We start from the raw sequence: 13,165 nt of genomic DNA on the forward strand, positions 1-13,165 counted from the left end.
TTTGGTTACTGTTTATATTCTAGCTTTTAGTTATTTGCAGAACTATTGTTTTTCTTCTCTTTATATATTGTAATTCACATTGAAAAAATATGGAATATCGATCAAGAACAAAAAACTATTCCATTGAACATCAACACATCACATATAGGTTCCATGTCTTTGTGTACACAGGCATTAAAATAATAGATCAAACTACATAGTTAACTCTAACCGACGCATCTAATTGGTGCTAAGAATCCTCCATTGCTGGCTTCCAGGTTGCTCCAACTTGGACATAGCCAAAATGGTTGTGGCCGCAGACGCAGCAGTCTGAATCCCAATTCATGCTGTGGATCAAATAATCATTCCCAATTGGATTAAAGGATACAGAAGCAACGCACTGACACAATCAACAGAAGTAAATTACGCAACACAAATGTCAAAAGAAAGAAACCAAAGAATCAATTCCTCATCTCGCGAGAATCTGGAGAGGAAACCAAATCCAAGGTACAATTAAAGTGAAAACGTTTTGGTCCGCTACTGAACGAAGCTTTCCGTGTGTTGGAAAAAAATGGATTTGCTTTCAGTCTCCTAGTGCACCCCTGAGCCCCCGAATGCAAAATTCCGTCTAGGGCTTTACTCATACATGGTTTATCAAAACTATTTATTTTTATTGAGATTCATATTAAGAGGTAGGTAGAAAAAACTATAAGATAGATAAGAAAGATCAAGAATGTATGTATATCGGATCAGATGTGATATATGAACAGCTAAGATAAATTTATATGGACTTACATTTCCTTGAACCCCGATTGGTACTATACAAGTAGTGATCGCATGCATGATCAATGCATACCGCAACACATCTCGCACATCGACTCGCATGTCACATCGCATCACAGCAATATCTCTACCAATTAAGTTCTGTATGGACTGCCAGCGCCGTCGCAACTGTATGTATCAGCTGAGTAGCATCAGGCAAGAGAAAGAAACAAATCTCCAGACCGAGAGATTCTAAAAGCAACGGAAGTGAGTCCCAACATGATTTCCAATTTCCACTCCAGATGTATCACATGACATGCATGGTAGCTGATGAACTAATTAGAGAGACAATCTTACATGTTCACTTGCATAGGAACTGATAATACAAGAATGACAAAAATAGCTGGATTCCGATGTACAAAACTGATCAAGCCAGCGCTTATGCACGGCCAAATTCAGACTGCTGCTACTTGCATGCTATCTGGAATCCGCGAAGAACAGCGGAGAGATGTCGAAGCCAGGATCAGGCATCAGCCGGTACATGCAGTGCACGCCGTCGTGCACATCCACGGGCTTGTACCCCGTCAGTTCATCGAGCTCCCTGCTCCACCGCTGCACCTGCTCGGAGTCGTGCGACGGCTTCAGGCCAGCCTCGCCAGCAAGATCGCCGCCGCTGCCACGGCCGACGGCAGGAGCTTCAGGAACCGATGGTTGAACAGCGACGTGTCCGTCAGGAGATGCGCCGTGCGCCGGACCTCCATGTCCCCTTCTCCTCCTTGGCTGTGCCTCGTGAAGTGCTCCACGAACGTGTGCTCCGTGGGGCCGCTGAGCCGTACCGGAGCGCCGCGACCAGGGCGCGCTCCGTGTCCAGCACCTCCTGGCTCGACGCGAACCCGCAGTCCGAGGCGACGTCCCTGGCATTCAGCTTCCGCGCGTCGCCCCGGTCCTCGTACTTGACAGCGGCGTAGACGGTTGAAGAGCCCAGCAGGCGGAGCTGACGCTCGTAGCTGGCATCGTCCGCGAGAAGCCGCGCGGAGAGGAACCGGTCGGCGTAGGAGACGGCGCGGTGGAGCGTGGCGGGGCCGAGATCTAGTGCCGGGAGAACTCGCATATCCACAGGACGAGGGTGGCGCGCGCCACCGGGTCCATCCGGCTCCCTTGCGTCGTGTTCAGGTAGTCCGGCGAGGGCCGCTCCCTGGCGTCCTTCTCCATGACCCGGAGGCTGGCGTCGATGTCGGCGTCGTAGGAGTTCTTGATCGCAGCGGCTCCGTCGTGGGAGACCGGAGGGGCGGGCCGCGAGAGTGACACCTCGGGCGCCTCGACGGCGCCAGGATGAACGTGGACGTCGAGGGCGGCGGCGTACAACTCGCACGTCACCAGGGGCTCCATGGCATAGTCCATGGCACCCCATAGGGTGGCAGCTGGGGTGGTGTAGCTTGGGGTGGGAGGGACATCGGCGGGTGGAAGCGGAGGGAGAACGCCGATGGCGCGGAAGTAGTTGTCCAGCTGTTCGGTTGTGATCTCCGTGTTCATGGAGCCGCCGCAGGAGAACGGATCGAAGCCGGGGGGCGGAGGGCGAGCAAGAAGCTCGTAGGCGAAGGGATCCATGATCTCCATCGCCGAGAGAGAGAGAGAGAGAGGACACGACGAACTGAAGATCCCGGCCGGTGGTGTGGCAGCGGTGCAAGAAGTAGGAAGAAAGCAGGGAGTGGTGTGCGTTCGCCGCCCTCGCGTCCCCGGCCTATTTATTTCGGAATGCTCCTCCCGGGTCACACGCTCGATCGCCTGAAGTGGGAATCTGACCAGCACAGCAATTCAGATTTTTTTTTTCCCAAAAAGACACTAAGACCATCTCCAACAGATAATTTAAAATTTTATCCCTATAACACTATTACAATATTTCTTATTTTTTTCATCTCCAACAGCTATCTATTTCTTACCTTCTATTACTCTCCTACTCTACTTAGATCCACATGCATACGTTATGAACAGTGATAGAGACTCTCGTATCCATCCGCAAAAATGCCGCCGCCCACCTCTCATCCGCAACACTGTTTATCCAATACAGATTCTGTTAGAGCTAGGAACCGGGCGTCACCATCCGGCATTTACTGTAGCATTCAAAAAAGTACAGATGCGAAGTCCGTTGAAGATGGCCTAAAAACATTATCGATTTGTTTATATAAAAAGAAAATTGATTTAGTTTATAAAAAAATCGGGCATAAAAATCTCACAACCCGAGACGATGCTACATCACGACTCCATAGACGACGCTCATACCAGAAGCATAAACCCGATAACAGACAAGACTAATCTAACTTAGCTCGCGTGCTAATTAACCAAACAACTGTCACATTCACAATTCGCTCGGTGGAGCCCTACTTTTATGTCGCTTCGGAGGAGCACGCATTGGACCAAAAATTCTATCGTGAAGCGCCAAACCGAAAGAAGAGCAGCCGTGAAGTGAGGACGTAGGGGTGAAACCTACAGAAGCAACCAATGAAAAACGACCCAAAACAAAACGCAACGACGATCACAACACACGGCGCAACCAACAAATAGTCGCGTCTAATCTAACTCAACTCGTGCACCAACCAACAACCTGAGCAACATCCCGACGGAGCCTTGCTACCATGCCAGCAGCAGCTTGGTTGGTGGAGCCCTGCTGTCATGCCGAACCAAACACCCAATCAGTTAGCGAGCGCGTCACTTCGGAGGAGTGCACATCAAGCAACAATTGAAATTGAGAATGCCATATGAACTGGAAACGCCATCACGCCGAGTGGAGACGAAGAGACCAACCTGCAAAAGAAGTCGGAGGCACTAACAACACGGTACACCCTAAACAGAAGAACCCGGTATCGCCAGCGAGTGCAAGAGGGCTTTCGGAGACGACGTCTTCAGGAAAGTAGCGACATCAATACCGCCATCATCCGACCAAAAACTGAGACAAGATTTTCACCCAGAGAAGCCCCTAGGGTGGGAGAGACACCACAATATCGTCTCCAGTGAAAAAATAACGCTCGTGGGCATCATCAATATTGGCATCAGCAGAATGCTAGCCTGAGCTTTCGCTCACGACTCCCCACCCTCAAGCACCTGCACTGGAGCCATGTCGCATCCGCCATGGCTACCACTATTGTGAGAGCGCACTACCCTAAGAAGCCTCCACAGGCTGCAGCGCCAAAGTCAAGCCTCGAGCCACCATTAAGCCGCCGTGCTCCCCACAGGCTAGGTCTAAGGGAGAGGAGACAGACCCGGTGAAGGAGAGGAGCTGATGTAGCGTGAAGAGGCAGGGAGGCGAGCATAGGAGCCAATTGCAGCACTAGAGAGACAAAGCACAAACACGTCGAGCAACAAAAGCAGCAGCTACAATCCAGAATGGGCAGCAGCAGCCAAGGACAGCAACAGCCACGCTGGCCAGCAGCAGCACCACATGCAGCAATAAACCACAACCCAGACGGAGTAGCAGAGCACAACACAACGGGCGGCAACAGAGACACCCGAGAGCACAGCACCACGACGGCAGCAGAGCCCGCAGCCCACGTGCATCACCACCGTGGATCCAGGCCGCCACGCGGAACCGACGAGGCCAGATGAACCGGATCCGGCCTAACCATCCGGATTGGCCACCCCCGTGCAGAAGGGAGGGGACGACGTGCCGCCAGACCGTCGCCGAACCGGGACACTGCGGAAAACCCGCAGATCCGACCGCCACCACGAAGAACCCCAGGGAGGGTTCTTAGATCCGAGCACTGAGCGTTGACGCGTGCGCACGGCCACCCACCCGGTTGCCTTGAGCTCCGCGAGGGAGAGCAGCACAACAGGCGACACGCGGAGGCCGACGACCTCGGAGACAGGGCAGAGCATGCGCCCGCCGGACCCGTGGCCCAGCGCCACCACGAGGCCGGCCAGGGTGGGGTCACGGGGACGCCTGGGACGAGGACGGCAGGCCACCCGACGTCGCGGCAGAGGGAGGCGCCGCTGAGGTGGTCCGCGTCACAGCCGAGAGCGGCGACGGAGAAGGGGGGCGCGGAAACAGCGTCGGAGAGGGCTGAGGCGTCCGCGAACCAGCACGACGACCTCCACGCACGGATCCGCGCCGCGCAATTCGGATCTCAGCTTGCCAAAAAAATGGCCCGCGCGTCACGTTTTCCGCGTGAGCGAACCGGCGCCCTTCCCTATTTGCCGTGCGCGCGCCATCGTTTCCCGAATCCGAAAGGCGCACGGAGAGGTGGGAATGTGCCATCCGGACCGCATGCAGAGGCTCCAAAAGCGCCGGGATCACGGCGGTTTTCTTCCGCGAGCGTCGGAGTCGGCGTGCTGTCCGCCGTGCAGCTTAAGCAAACACACGTACGCGCGCCGCCAGGCTCTGAATCCGCACGCCGGCGTCGCGGAGTCGGACAAATTATGTTGTGCCTTGATCAAGTTCGAGTCCGTCGCGGTGTGGTTTGCTCGTCAGGTGCCAGCTGAAGCAAATTGCGTATAGCTTCCTCGGTGGAAACACAAATCAGAGCGGATGCAGCGTTGCTTCCATTGGCTTCTTTGCATCGACGAACTAGCGAGTCCACATCAAGACCACGGGCCAAACCGAATCAAGCCAAACCTTTGCAGTTTTTGTTGGTTTTATCACGAAATGCAAGCACATCAGGCATGGGAGATCAGAGATACAACACGGCTATCCTACAGAAATTCTGAAGGTAGTGAACATTTATGAGTAGTACTCCATTGACAATACCTTCAGAACTCACATATCGAAACCAGAAATTTGCGTTACTTCAAAATTTCAAATGTGGCTCACAAGCAAGGTGTACTACTGCATAACGTACCCAGCCCAGGTGGCATAACGAAAGTACGAGAAACTACTCCTACGGTTTCATCCTACGCATTGCCATTACATGTTTCTTCCTTTTTGAGAGAAAAGCAGCAACTTCGTCTTCGACAAAGAGAAATAGCTAGAGCTCTAATCTTTCAAGATCTGGAGCCCCCGTTTCTTGATCAAAGCTCAAAACCCTGCGCAGCAAAACCGAACCAGGACAGCAAGTTTAGATCAGGAGAGGTGTCGCCATTCGTTGTCAGGGGCCCTGGATCTGGATGTCGTCGTTGGAGTCCTCGATCTCGGCGTCAGTGCCCTGGGTATTGACGCTGGGGTTGGGGTGAGGATTCCCGGCAACAGACTTGAACTGAACCAGTATGACGGTCATGTTGTCATTCGATGGCAAGCAGCGACCAATAAGTTCCTCACAAATAACACACAGATCTGTCTGCCCCTGCACGTTGATCGCAGCACATGTCAAGGCAAGGGGCATCGTAATTCAAACAACAAACGGTTAAAGTGAAAAAACACGCTATGCTATTCAAATGTGTAGACTTCAGATTTCGATATGTACGATGGTCAAGCAGATCCCATGCACATGAATATTTAGTGCTAAATGTTACATGTAAGAGATTATTTTGCATTTCTTATATATTGCTAATATGGAGTCATTCGTCGAAAAGCATAATCCACCCCGAAAATGTTTCTTCATCCAATAGGTGAATTTTTTTAGGAGTATATAACTGTCATGATAAGAAGAGAAAATGAGGGCAGAAACTCACAGATCTTAAGCACCGGTGTACATGATTGACCACAAGCTGACTTGACAAAATATTCCTGCAGGCAAAGAAAAATACAACAGGAATCAGAATGTATGGTCCAGTTTAAAGGGTTCTTTGCACATTCCAACATCTCAGTGCTTTGGAAATCTATGGTTGAAACAAATGCAATTTCTTTCCTTGGATATAGCTGCTAAATAACACTAACACTTCGACAGTGGACAAGTTACAGCCAAGAGGGTGGCCGAATGATTCAGTTTGCAAACTCTGCAAAAAAGAAAAAAAAACCCTCATTGTCTTACAATGTTTCTTTCGAAAAAGCATAGTCTTACAATGCCCTTTTGGTACAATAAGTGTGGCAGAAGGTAGCTATGTGCTCACATCAAAACCCTGACAACCAACATGTAAAATGGCGAATAGCTGCAGCTTGGTCGAATAGAACACAGCAAGAAGACACATGTGTTCGCTCAGTATATACGCCTGTTGCGATATATGGCGGCAGAGGATTTACTCAACCTTCAACTAAACATCAGAGTTAACTTAATGTCGTTCTTTTTTCTTGTTGATGAAAAGCGAGATATTAGTTCCGGTGTTATCTTTATTTACCCTTTTCTAGCACAATAGCAGAACACCTGCTTCCCCACCAAAAAAGTTACCAGAGGTGCATGAATCTAGTATGGCAATCAAACTGTAAAAGCGTCAACTAGGAGAGACATAAAAGCACAATTCCTACGGTTCTACTTCCATCAAGTGCCAAAGACATAAAAGCTAAGAAATGCTCCGAGCCAGGTTCTTGAAGCAAGCTCTAGCAATCATTTTCAACTAGCTAGCCCTAGAAGATATCAAGCTATCAAGGGTGTCCATTCAAATCTCTGAAAATCCCCTTATCCAAAATTCCAACAGGGTTTAGTAAAAACTAGCTAACACAGAGATCGACAGAAGGTCCTCTTTTTAGTAACTTCAACCTCTGCTGTTCTGCAGGGCCATTAAATTGAACTCAGGAAAGAAATAAACCCCCCTTGTACGAGAAATAATACAAAAAATGAACCGTTAATGAAGTGATGTAGCTTAGCCTCTTGATAACAGTCCAGGCCACTTCCAATTTAACTGAACTAAAAACAGATATTCCTAAGGATAAATACCTCTGTCTTAGAAGAAAGAGCAGTGGTACATGTACCAAACATTTTCTTACAAAGACATTACAGACATAACTCTGATCCATTAGATTTATTCAGTGGGGATTTGAGACAAATCAAGATTCTATCAGATTTGGCCGTGCCATTGTTTGTAAAGCGTTTCTAAGAATATATTAGTATGCCTTAGAAGCAACAAGTGTGCAAAACAACGCCCATTTGGAGTTGATAAATTCTGCATGGAATTTCGGAATTGGGAGCAAGTATAATAATAATCTTTATTATTTGAGTAAATTTTGCAAAACTACATATTCTTTGACAAAATTATCGCAAAACTACTGATTTAAGCAATAGTTTCACAAAACTATAGATTTAGTACCAATTTTATCGCAAAACTACAGATTGGCACTAAATTTTTATCAATCTGTAGTTTTGCGATAATTTTACCAAAATATCTGTAGTTTTGCGATAAAATTAGCACTAAATCTGTAGTTTTGTGAAACTATTGCTTAAATCTGTAGTTTTGCGATAATTTTGTCAAAGTATATGTAGTTTTGTAAAATTTACTCTTATTATTTTTATCTGAGGACTTACCATATGCCGTCACTTGCTATAACAAGAAATTTAGTGTTATCATCGATGTCCACCTGACAAAAGTCAGATTCCATCATATCATAACCAGCGGATAGACATAAACTCCCATAATACAACTTAGTGAACTTACAGTGCGAATGTCAGGATTACATGTCACCATCTGTTTTTCAGGAGGGAAATTTTCGTTCTGCTTGAATATAGAATCACCTAAAAATAAATTGCGTGAGACACCAATTACAATGCTACAGATTGTGTGCAATCAACCAGAAAGAAATCAGACAAGGCTATACCGATTGCTCTGGAGATAGGTAATAGATGACCGTTGAGGGCTACCCATCCTAACCCTCGTAGTTTATTCTCGACTATATGTCCTCCTGCTCTCTCAATTCTCGGGCTTTCATACGAACGGTTCGGTTTGTGATCGGTCGATAGATCAGTTGCCTTTGGATACAGTGGAAATAAGCAATATTTTAGGCTCCACTTGAATGCATTTATTGTGACAAAAGAACATGCCAATTAAGTACCAGTAAGACATTTGACAAGAAAATAACACCTGACCGTTACTTGAGAGTACACAACGAGAATCACCAGCATTTCCAACAATGATCTGATTGTCTTTGATGAGAACGACACATGCTGTGCTTCCTTCAGGTGCCTGTTCCTGGGGAAAAGGATCCAAACCGAAGTATATAACAGAGAATTTCAAAATCTTATAAAGAAAAGGCTACCAAGAAATAGGTCTGGAACACCACAACGAAAAATACTTTTCTATGTGAACATTGCAATGCCTTAACTTTGTGTAGTAGGATAACAGCCAAGGTGCGAAGAGAAGTTAAAAAGCTTTTGGCCTCCAATGTAGCAAACCAGGCACTCGATATAAGTACATAAAAACTAATTAAGGCCATAATTTAAATATACGAGTGCCTCCATATCACATCCATCCCTTCCATTTCCTTTTACAGATGATATGCACACTATCCAAGATAATTTTTTTTAATAACCTCTTTAAGAACTGGATGCTTAAATAAAATTCAGGAGGTGATATATTACTTGGTTGAAGGGCCAAACGTTAGCACAAACACCAGTCTTGAGACACGGTATAAAACCACCATCACCACGAGGATTAACCAATTCCCTCCATTCATTTGATTGTTGTATCAAATCATCCATTCTGCAACAATTAAGTAGGAATAACAATCATTCATTTCGTATTTGCACATGTAAAAAGTGCAATTATGAACAAAATGGGGGTAGCATCCAGCCTTTCGCCTTTCACTGTACGAAAAAAGATAGAACTAACATAACCTAAGAAGTAGTCTGCATGAATTAATTATCCACAAAATAACCTGAAAAACACACTCCGCATTGCATTAGCAGGATTGTTTTGATAATTTGGATCATTGACCAGCTCATTATGAAATTGTCTCGCACAATACAGTGCTACTTCAGCTCCTGAAACAGAAAAATAAAAACTCAGTATTACCATATTATCTAGCTACTACAGTAAATGTTATATGTAGAAAATCGAAGGATGAATCAAAAGAACTCCTGCATGAATAGAAGCTTATATTTCAAATAACACCAGGTACTGAATAACAATTCAATAGGTATCACAACAAAGAAAACATATATTGGGCAGTCACCAGATCATGTGATTATCCATTTACTCATTGTTTTTTTTCTTCTTCCAAGGTTCAATAACCACCCATGGAATATCCGGTCCTTTGCAACTTCTTTTGCGTACCCGATAAAGAATAGTGTTATTATGATTATCTGGATTTTTTTGTGAAGGCATGATTATCTGTATATTGTCAGCTGAAAATTACTAAATACATAGTAAAAGGTGCTATGCATGGACAAAGACAATTTAACACAAACGTGTGCAAGATTTGTATTTTCTAGAGGTGAATTATTTAGCTTTTAATCGATTCATGAAGTTATCAGTTATGCTAACAGTTGAAAGCTTTGAAACTTGTAGTAAGAAGATGAGAACGAAATCAAACCTCCATGGCCATCATAAACACCGAAGAATGATGTGGACTTGGTACCATCTAGATCTGGGACAGCTGCACACTAGAGAATAAGAAGGGTGCAAACTAGGCTTAGTATTTCACCACAGTTACTTGTGAGACAATAATATATTTATCAAAGATTATCCTCCCAATAATCTTAAACAAGATTGCATGATTACTCACAGCATCTTCCATTTTCTCACACCGTCCTTGCACAGATGACACAGCGTAATTAATTCTATCAGTCTCTCCTCCATCAGTAAACTTTGATGTCACAGGGCGGCTGTTAGATGCACCCATAGCTGGGCTATGCTTTCCTGAAAAATTCTATCATGGATACTATATAATAGAATTCCTTATTTCCTTATTAACAAACTAGCGAAAAGAGTAAACTGAACACAATGAGCCTGCACCGCAGATTGCATAAATATCAGAAAGCTTGATAAAATATGAAATAGAAGTCAAGTAGCACCATCAGGTTACTCTACTCCAAGTAGAAAAACACAGATATGCCAGTATTTGCATATCTCAGAGCATAATATACGGCAGGCTGTTGCTGATGCTTGGACTCATGGTCCCTGAATTCATTCCAGTATGCTTATGTAATCCCTAAGTAGCAATTTTCAGGTGCATTAATGCAATGTTTTGCGCCTATGATCTTGCAAGAGAACTGATCCAAAAGTGACAACGACTCTACCATCAACAGAGTACACATTAAGCTCCACAAAGTCAAATCATAACATCAAATTCCAAAGTGCGAGAAGAAGTGAAGATAAACCGAAAAGACAATGTTTGACTGATTCCATCTTGCAAGAACGAACTAGCCGGTCTCAAACAGGAAATTATCACCAAGAGTGGGTTCTTCTTGGGGAGAACATTCAATATCCCATGAAATTTCGATTGTAACCATATACAATATGACACAGCAAACCGTCCTGCAGAAGCAAAATAAACAACAAAAAAAAGTTCGCCTACAAATTACTATTCAGCCTACCAAGAATCAAGTAAGCACACAAGGAAACACGAAGCACTAACACACAGAAGCGAAATAAAGAAAACAAGTAAGAGGGACGGGGAGAGACAAGACCTCACATTAGCAGAGCAGCAACAAGAACACTACGAACCAAGAAACGGGTTGGCACAAACCCGCGAGTAGCGGAAGAGAAAACTCACTAGAAGAAAAACCACTCCTGGTCTTCTGGAACATACAGAATCCGGAAATGGTAACAGCAAGATCAAGACCAGCGTTTCAAGAATAGAGGCGAACTGGGGAACCCCAGGGAGCTGCGGTGCACGTTAGGCTTCTCATCCTCCAAGAACATCAACACCAACCACGCAGAATTAACAACTGCAACAAGAAAATGGGCGAAATAATCTAAGGACACCGAAGGAAAGATCGGAGGAGCGGTAAACTCTTGCAGAGCTTTGGAGACCGAAGCGTCTCAAGATGTCCACATGCAGAACAAAAAAGAAAACACCCACATGCAGAAATCGCCACTTCTGGAACTCACCAAAACGGGAAAAAGCAGGAAAAAAACTATTAAGATTATGAGACTCTCCGAGTTGTGATGCACGCATTGGTAGCATCACGATTCAGGAACAAAAAAGAACCCACGTGAAGAAATCGCCACTTCCCAGTTTGCCAATGATGCTTTCGTATCTTAGGTAGCTTTTATCTGATGCGGAGTTCCACTAATGATGTTTTAAAGTTGATTTGATGCTACTGTTAAGAAATCATATTAAGACATATTACAACCGAGCAGATGGAAAGAAATGTGCATTGGTTTGGTACTACGTTTCTTCTCCCGTTGTATGGGTGAAATTTACTCTGCTAGAATTACCTACCAAATATACGCGGCCTATCCAGAACTTAGATCGTAACAGAAGGCTAACTTCTCTATAACAAATTACACGACACTACGGGTTTACACCCAACCATTAAAAATGACAAAGAAGGTAAAGATCTGGCGATATTGAAATGAAATGTGGTATTTTAGCAAGTTTCAACCGGTCAGAGTTGACCTTTTTTTAATCATTTAAAGTGATATGTAAAACTTTTATTGTGACAACAGTTGTTCTATGAGAAACCTATTATTGAGCACAGTTTTGTTGGTGGGGTTCGATTCCCCTATACATTGAATCTCAATATACATTGAATCTCAATAGAACGCACCAAAACAGAAAATGAAATAGTAAAAACGTGAGAGAACTAGAGCAGGTCTACAGTGCTGCGATTAAGGAACATGGAACATGTTTGGTAGAGTTTCTTGATTTTAGTAATTCTCTAAAGTAAACTTAAAAAAATAATTCTACGTGAAAAATAAATCAAATAAAATTATTTTTTTCAACTCTTAGATTTTAGATCAATTCAAATAATCACTTACACGAATTCTACTTAAAAACCTAAAAACTAAAAACTACTGTTTGCAAAGCTCAATTCGAAATCAACAGCAGCAGCAAGAACAAAAGGATGATTCCGTCCCCCAATAAACAACAAGTCAACAAAGAATGGCATGAACAAGAGCAAGTGAGATCGAAGAAAAGAGGCGAACAGACGTCACAATGGGTTTTCGATGCTCGTTGGCCTCCAACTTCAAAAAGCAACAGCAGCAAGAAACGTACGGATGCAACCGCAAGAACACAGCACACGATCCAAGAGCGGTAAAACCCCACAAGCAGGGGTGCCAAGATTCAAGAAAAAGGGAGGCAACTTCTTGAAAGAACTCAGAATAACTAGAAGAACAACACCATGCATCTAGCAACGCAACACAACGCACCACCACCAAGAACCAAACAGATGCTTCAGAAAGAAGCAGCTGCGGCCGAAGAACCTTACGCGGGTTTGGCGGAGGCGGAGAAACCCAAAGAAGAAGAGAGGAGGGGAGAGAAGTGGGAAGCCGATCTCCTCTCACCTGCTGCTGCTCCTCCGTGGCGAAGCGAAAAAGTGGTTGTGCTATTTGCATGCAGCGAACGCACCACCGACTTCGCACGCAGGCTTTTGTACTTGCAGCTCTGGTTTGTCGATTCCTTTGCCCGGGCGCGCCTCGCCCGTCCAATCGCTGTCCACGCCTCGCGTGCCCAATCCGACGG

At 45.2% G+C, this 13,165-nt stretch overlaps 2 protein-coding genes across 7 annotated transcripts; both read right to left on the bottom strand.

Annotated features, from left to right (window-relative positions):
- Positions 1-1,218: 1,218 nt before the first annotated feature.
- LOC133922989 (cyclin-F2-2-like) lies at positions 1,219-2,358 on the bottom strand. The gene is made up of 3 exons (XM_062368477.1): positions 1,875-2,358; positions 1,549-1,830; positions 1,219-1,436 (listed from the first exon to the last, which is right to left on the bottom strand). The coding sequence occupies exons 1-3, from the start codon at positions 2,356-2,358 to the stop codon at positions 1,219-1,221; spliced, it is 984 nt and encodes a 327-aa protein (XP_062224461.1).
- A 3,137-nt stretch (positions 2,359-5,495) lies between these two features.
- Positions 5,496-13,148, bottom strand: LOC133921833 (probable protein phosphatase 2C 21). Of its 6 annotated transcripts, none has more exons than XM_062366879.1 (11): positions 12,988-13,148; positions 10,259-10,392; positions 10,067-10,136; positions 9,410-9,515; positions 9,114-9,234; positions 8,617-8,724; positions 8,354-8,504; positions 8,194-8,270; positions 8,064-8,116; positions 6,340-6,394; positions 5,496-6,011 (listed from the first exon to the last, which is right to left on the bottom strand). In XM_062366879.1, exons 2-11 carry the CDS (start codon positions 10,373-10,375, stop codon positions 5,817-5,819), a joined length of 1,053 nt encoding a protein of 350 aa, XP_062222863.1. In that variant the 5' UTR covers positions 10,376-10,392; positions 12,988-13,148; the 3' UTR covers positions 5,496-5,816. The 6 variants fall into 6 exon arrangements, 4 of the variants coding, with proteins under 4 accessions (XP_062222863.1, XP_062222861.1, XP_062222859.1 ...); XM_062366877.1 differs by having other exon boundaries at positions 10,259-10,402; XM_062366875.1 differs by having other exon boundaries at positions 12,912-13,148.
- Between the last annotated feature and the right edge of the window lie 17 nt (positions 13,149-13,165).

This window comes from Phragmites australis, chromosome 6 (assembly GCF_958298935.1).
Source record: "Phragmites australis chromosome 6, lpPhrAust1.1, whole genome shotgun sequence".
Lineage (NCBI taxonomy): Eukaryota > Viridiplantae > Streptophyta > Magnoliopsida > Poales > Poaceae > Phragmites > Phragmites australis.

Coding starts and splice junctions, on each gene's coding strand:
- LOC133922989 (XM_062368477.1), bottom strand. CDS start 2,358: ATGGAGATCATGGATCCCTTCGCCTACGAGCTTCTTGCTCGCCCTCCG. Junction 1,831..1,874: donor CCGGATGGACCCGGTGGCGC/GCGCCACCCTCG, acceptor TCCCGGCACTAG/ATCTCGGCCCCGCCACGCTC. Junction 1,437..1,548: donor AGCGGCCCCACGGAGCACAC/GTTCGTGGAGCA, acceptor CGGTTCCTGAAG/CTCCTGCCGTCGGCCGTGGC.
- LOC133921833 (XM_062366875.1), bottom strand. CDS start 13,038: ATGCAAATAGCACAACCACTTTTTCGCTTCGCCACGGAGGAGCAGCAG. Junction 8,505..8,616: donor TACTCTCAAGTAACGGTCAG/GTGTTATTTTCT, acceptor CTGTATCCAAAG/GCAACTGATCTATCGACCGA. Junction 6,012..6,339: donor TACACCGGTGCTTAAGATCT/GTGAGTTTCTGC, acceptor ATCAACGTGCAG/GGGCAGACAGATCTGTGTGT.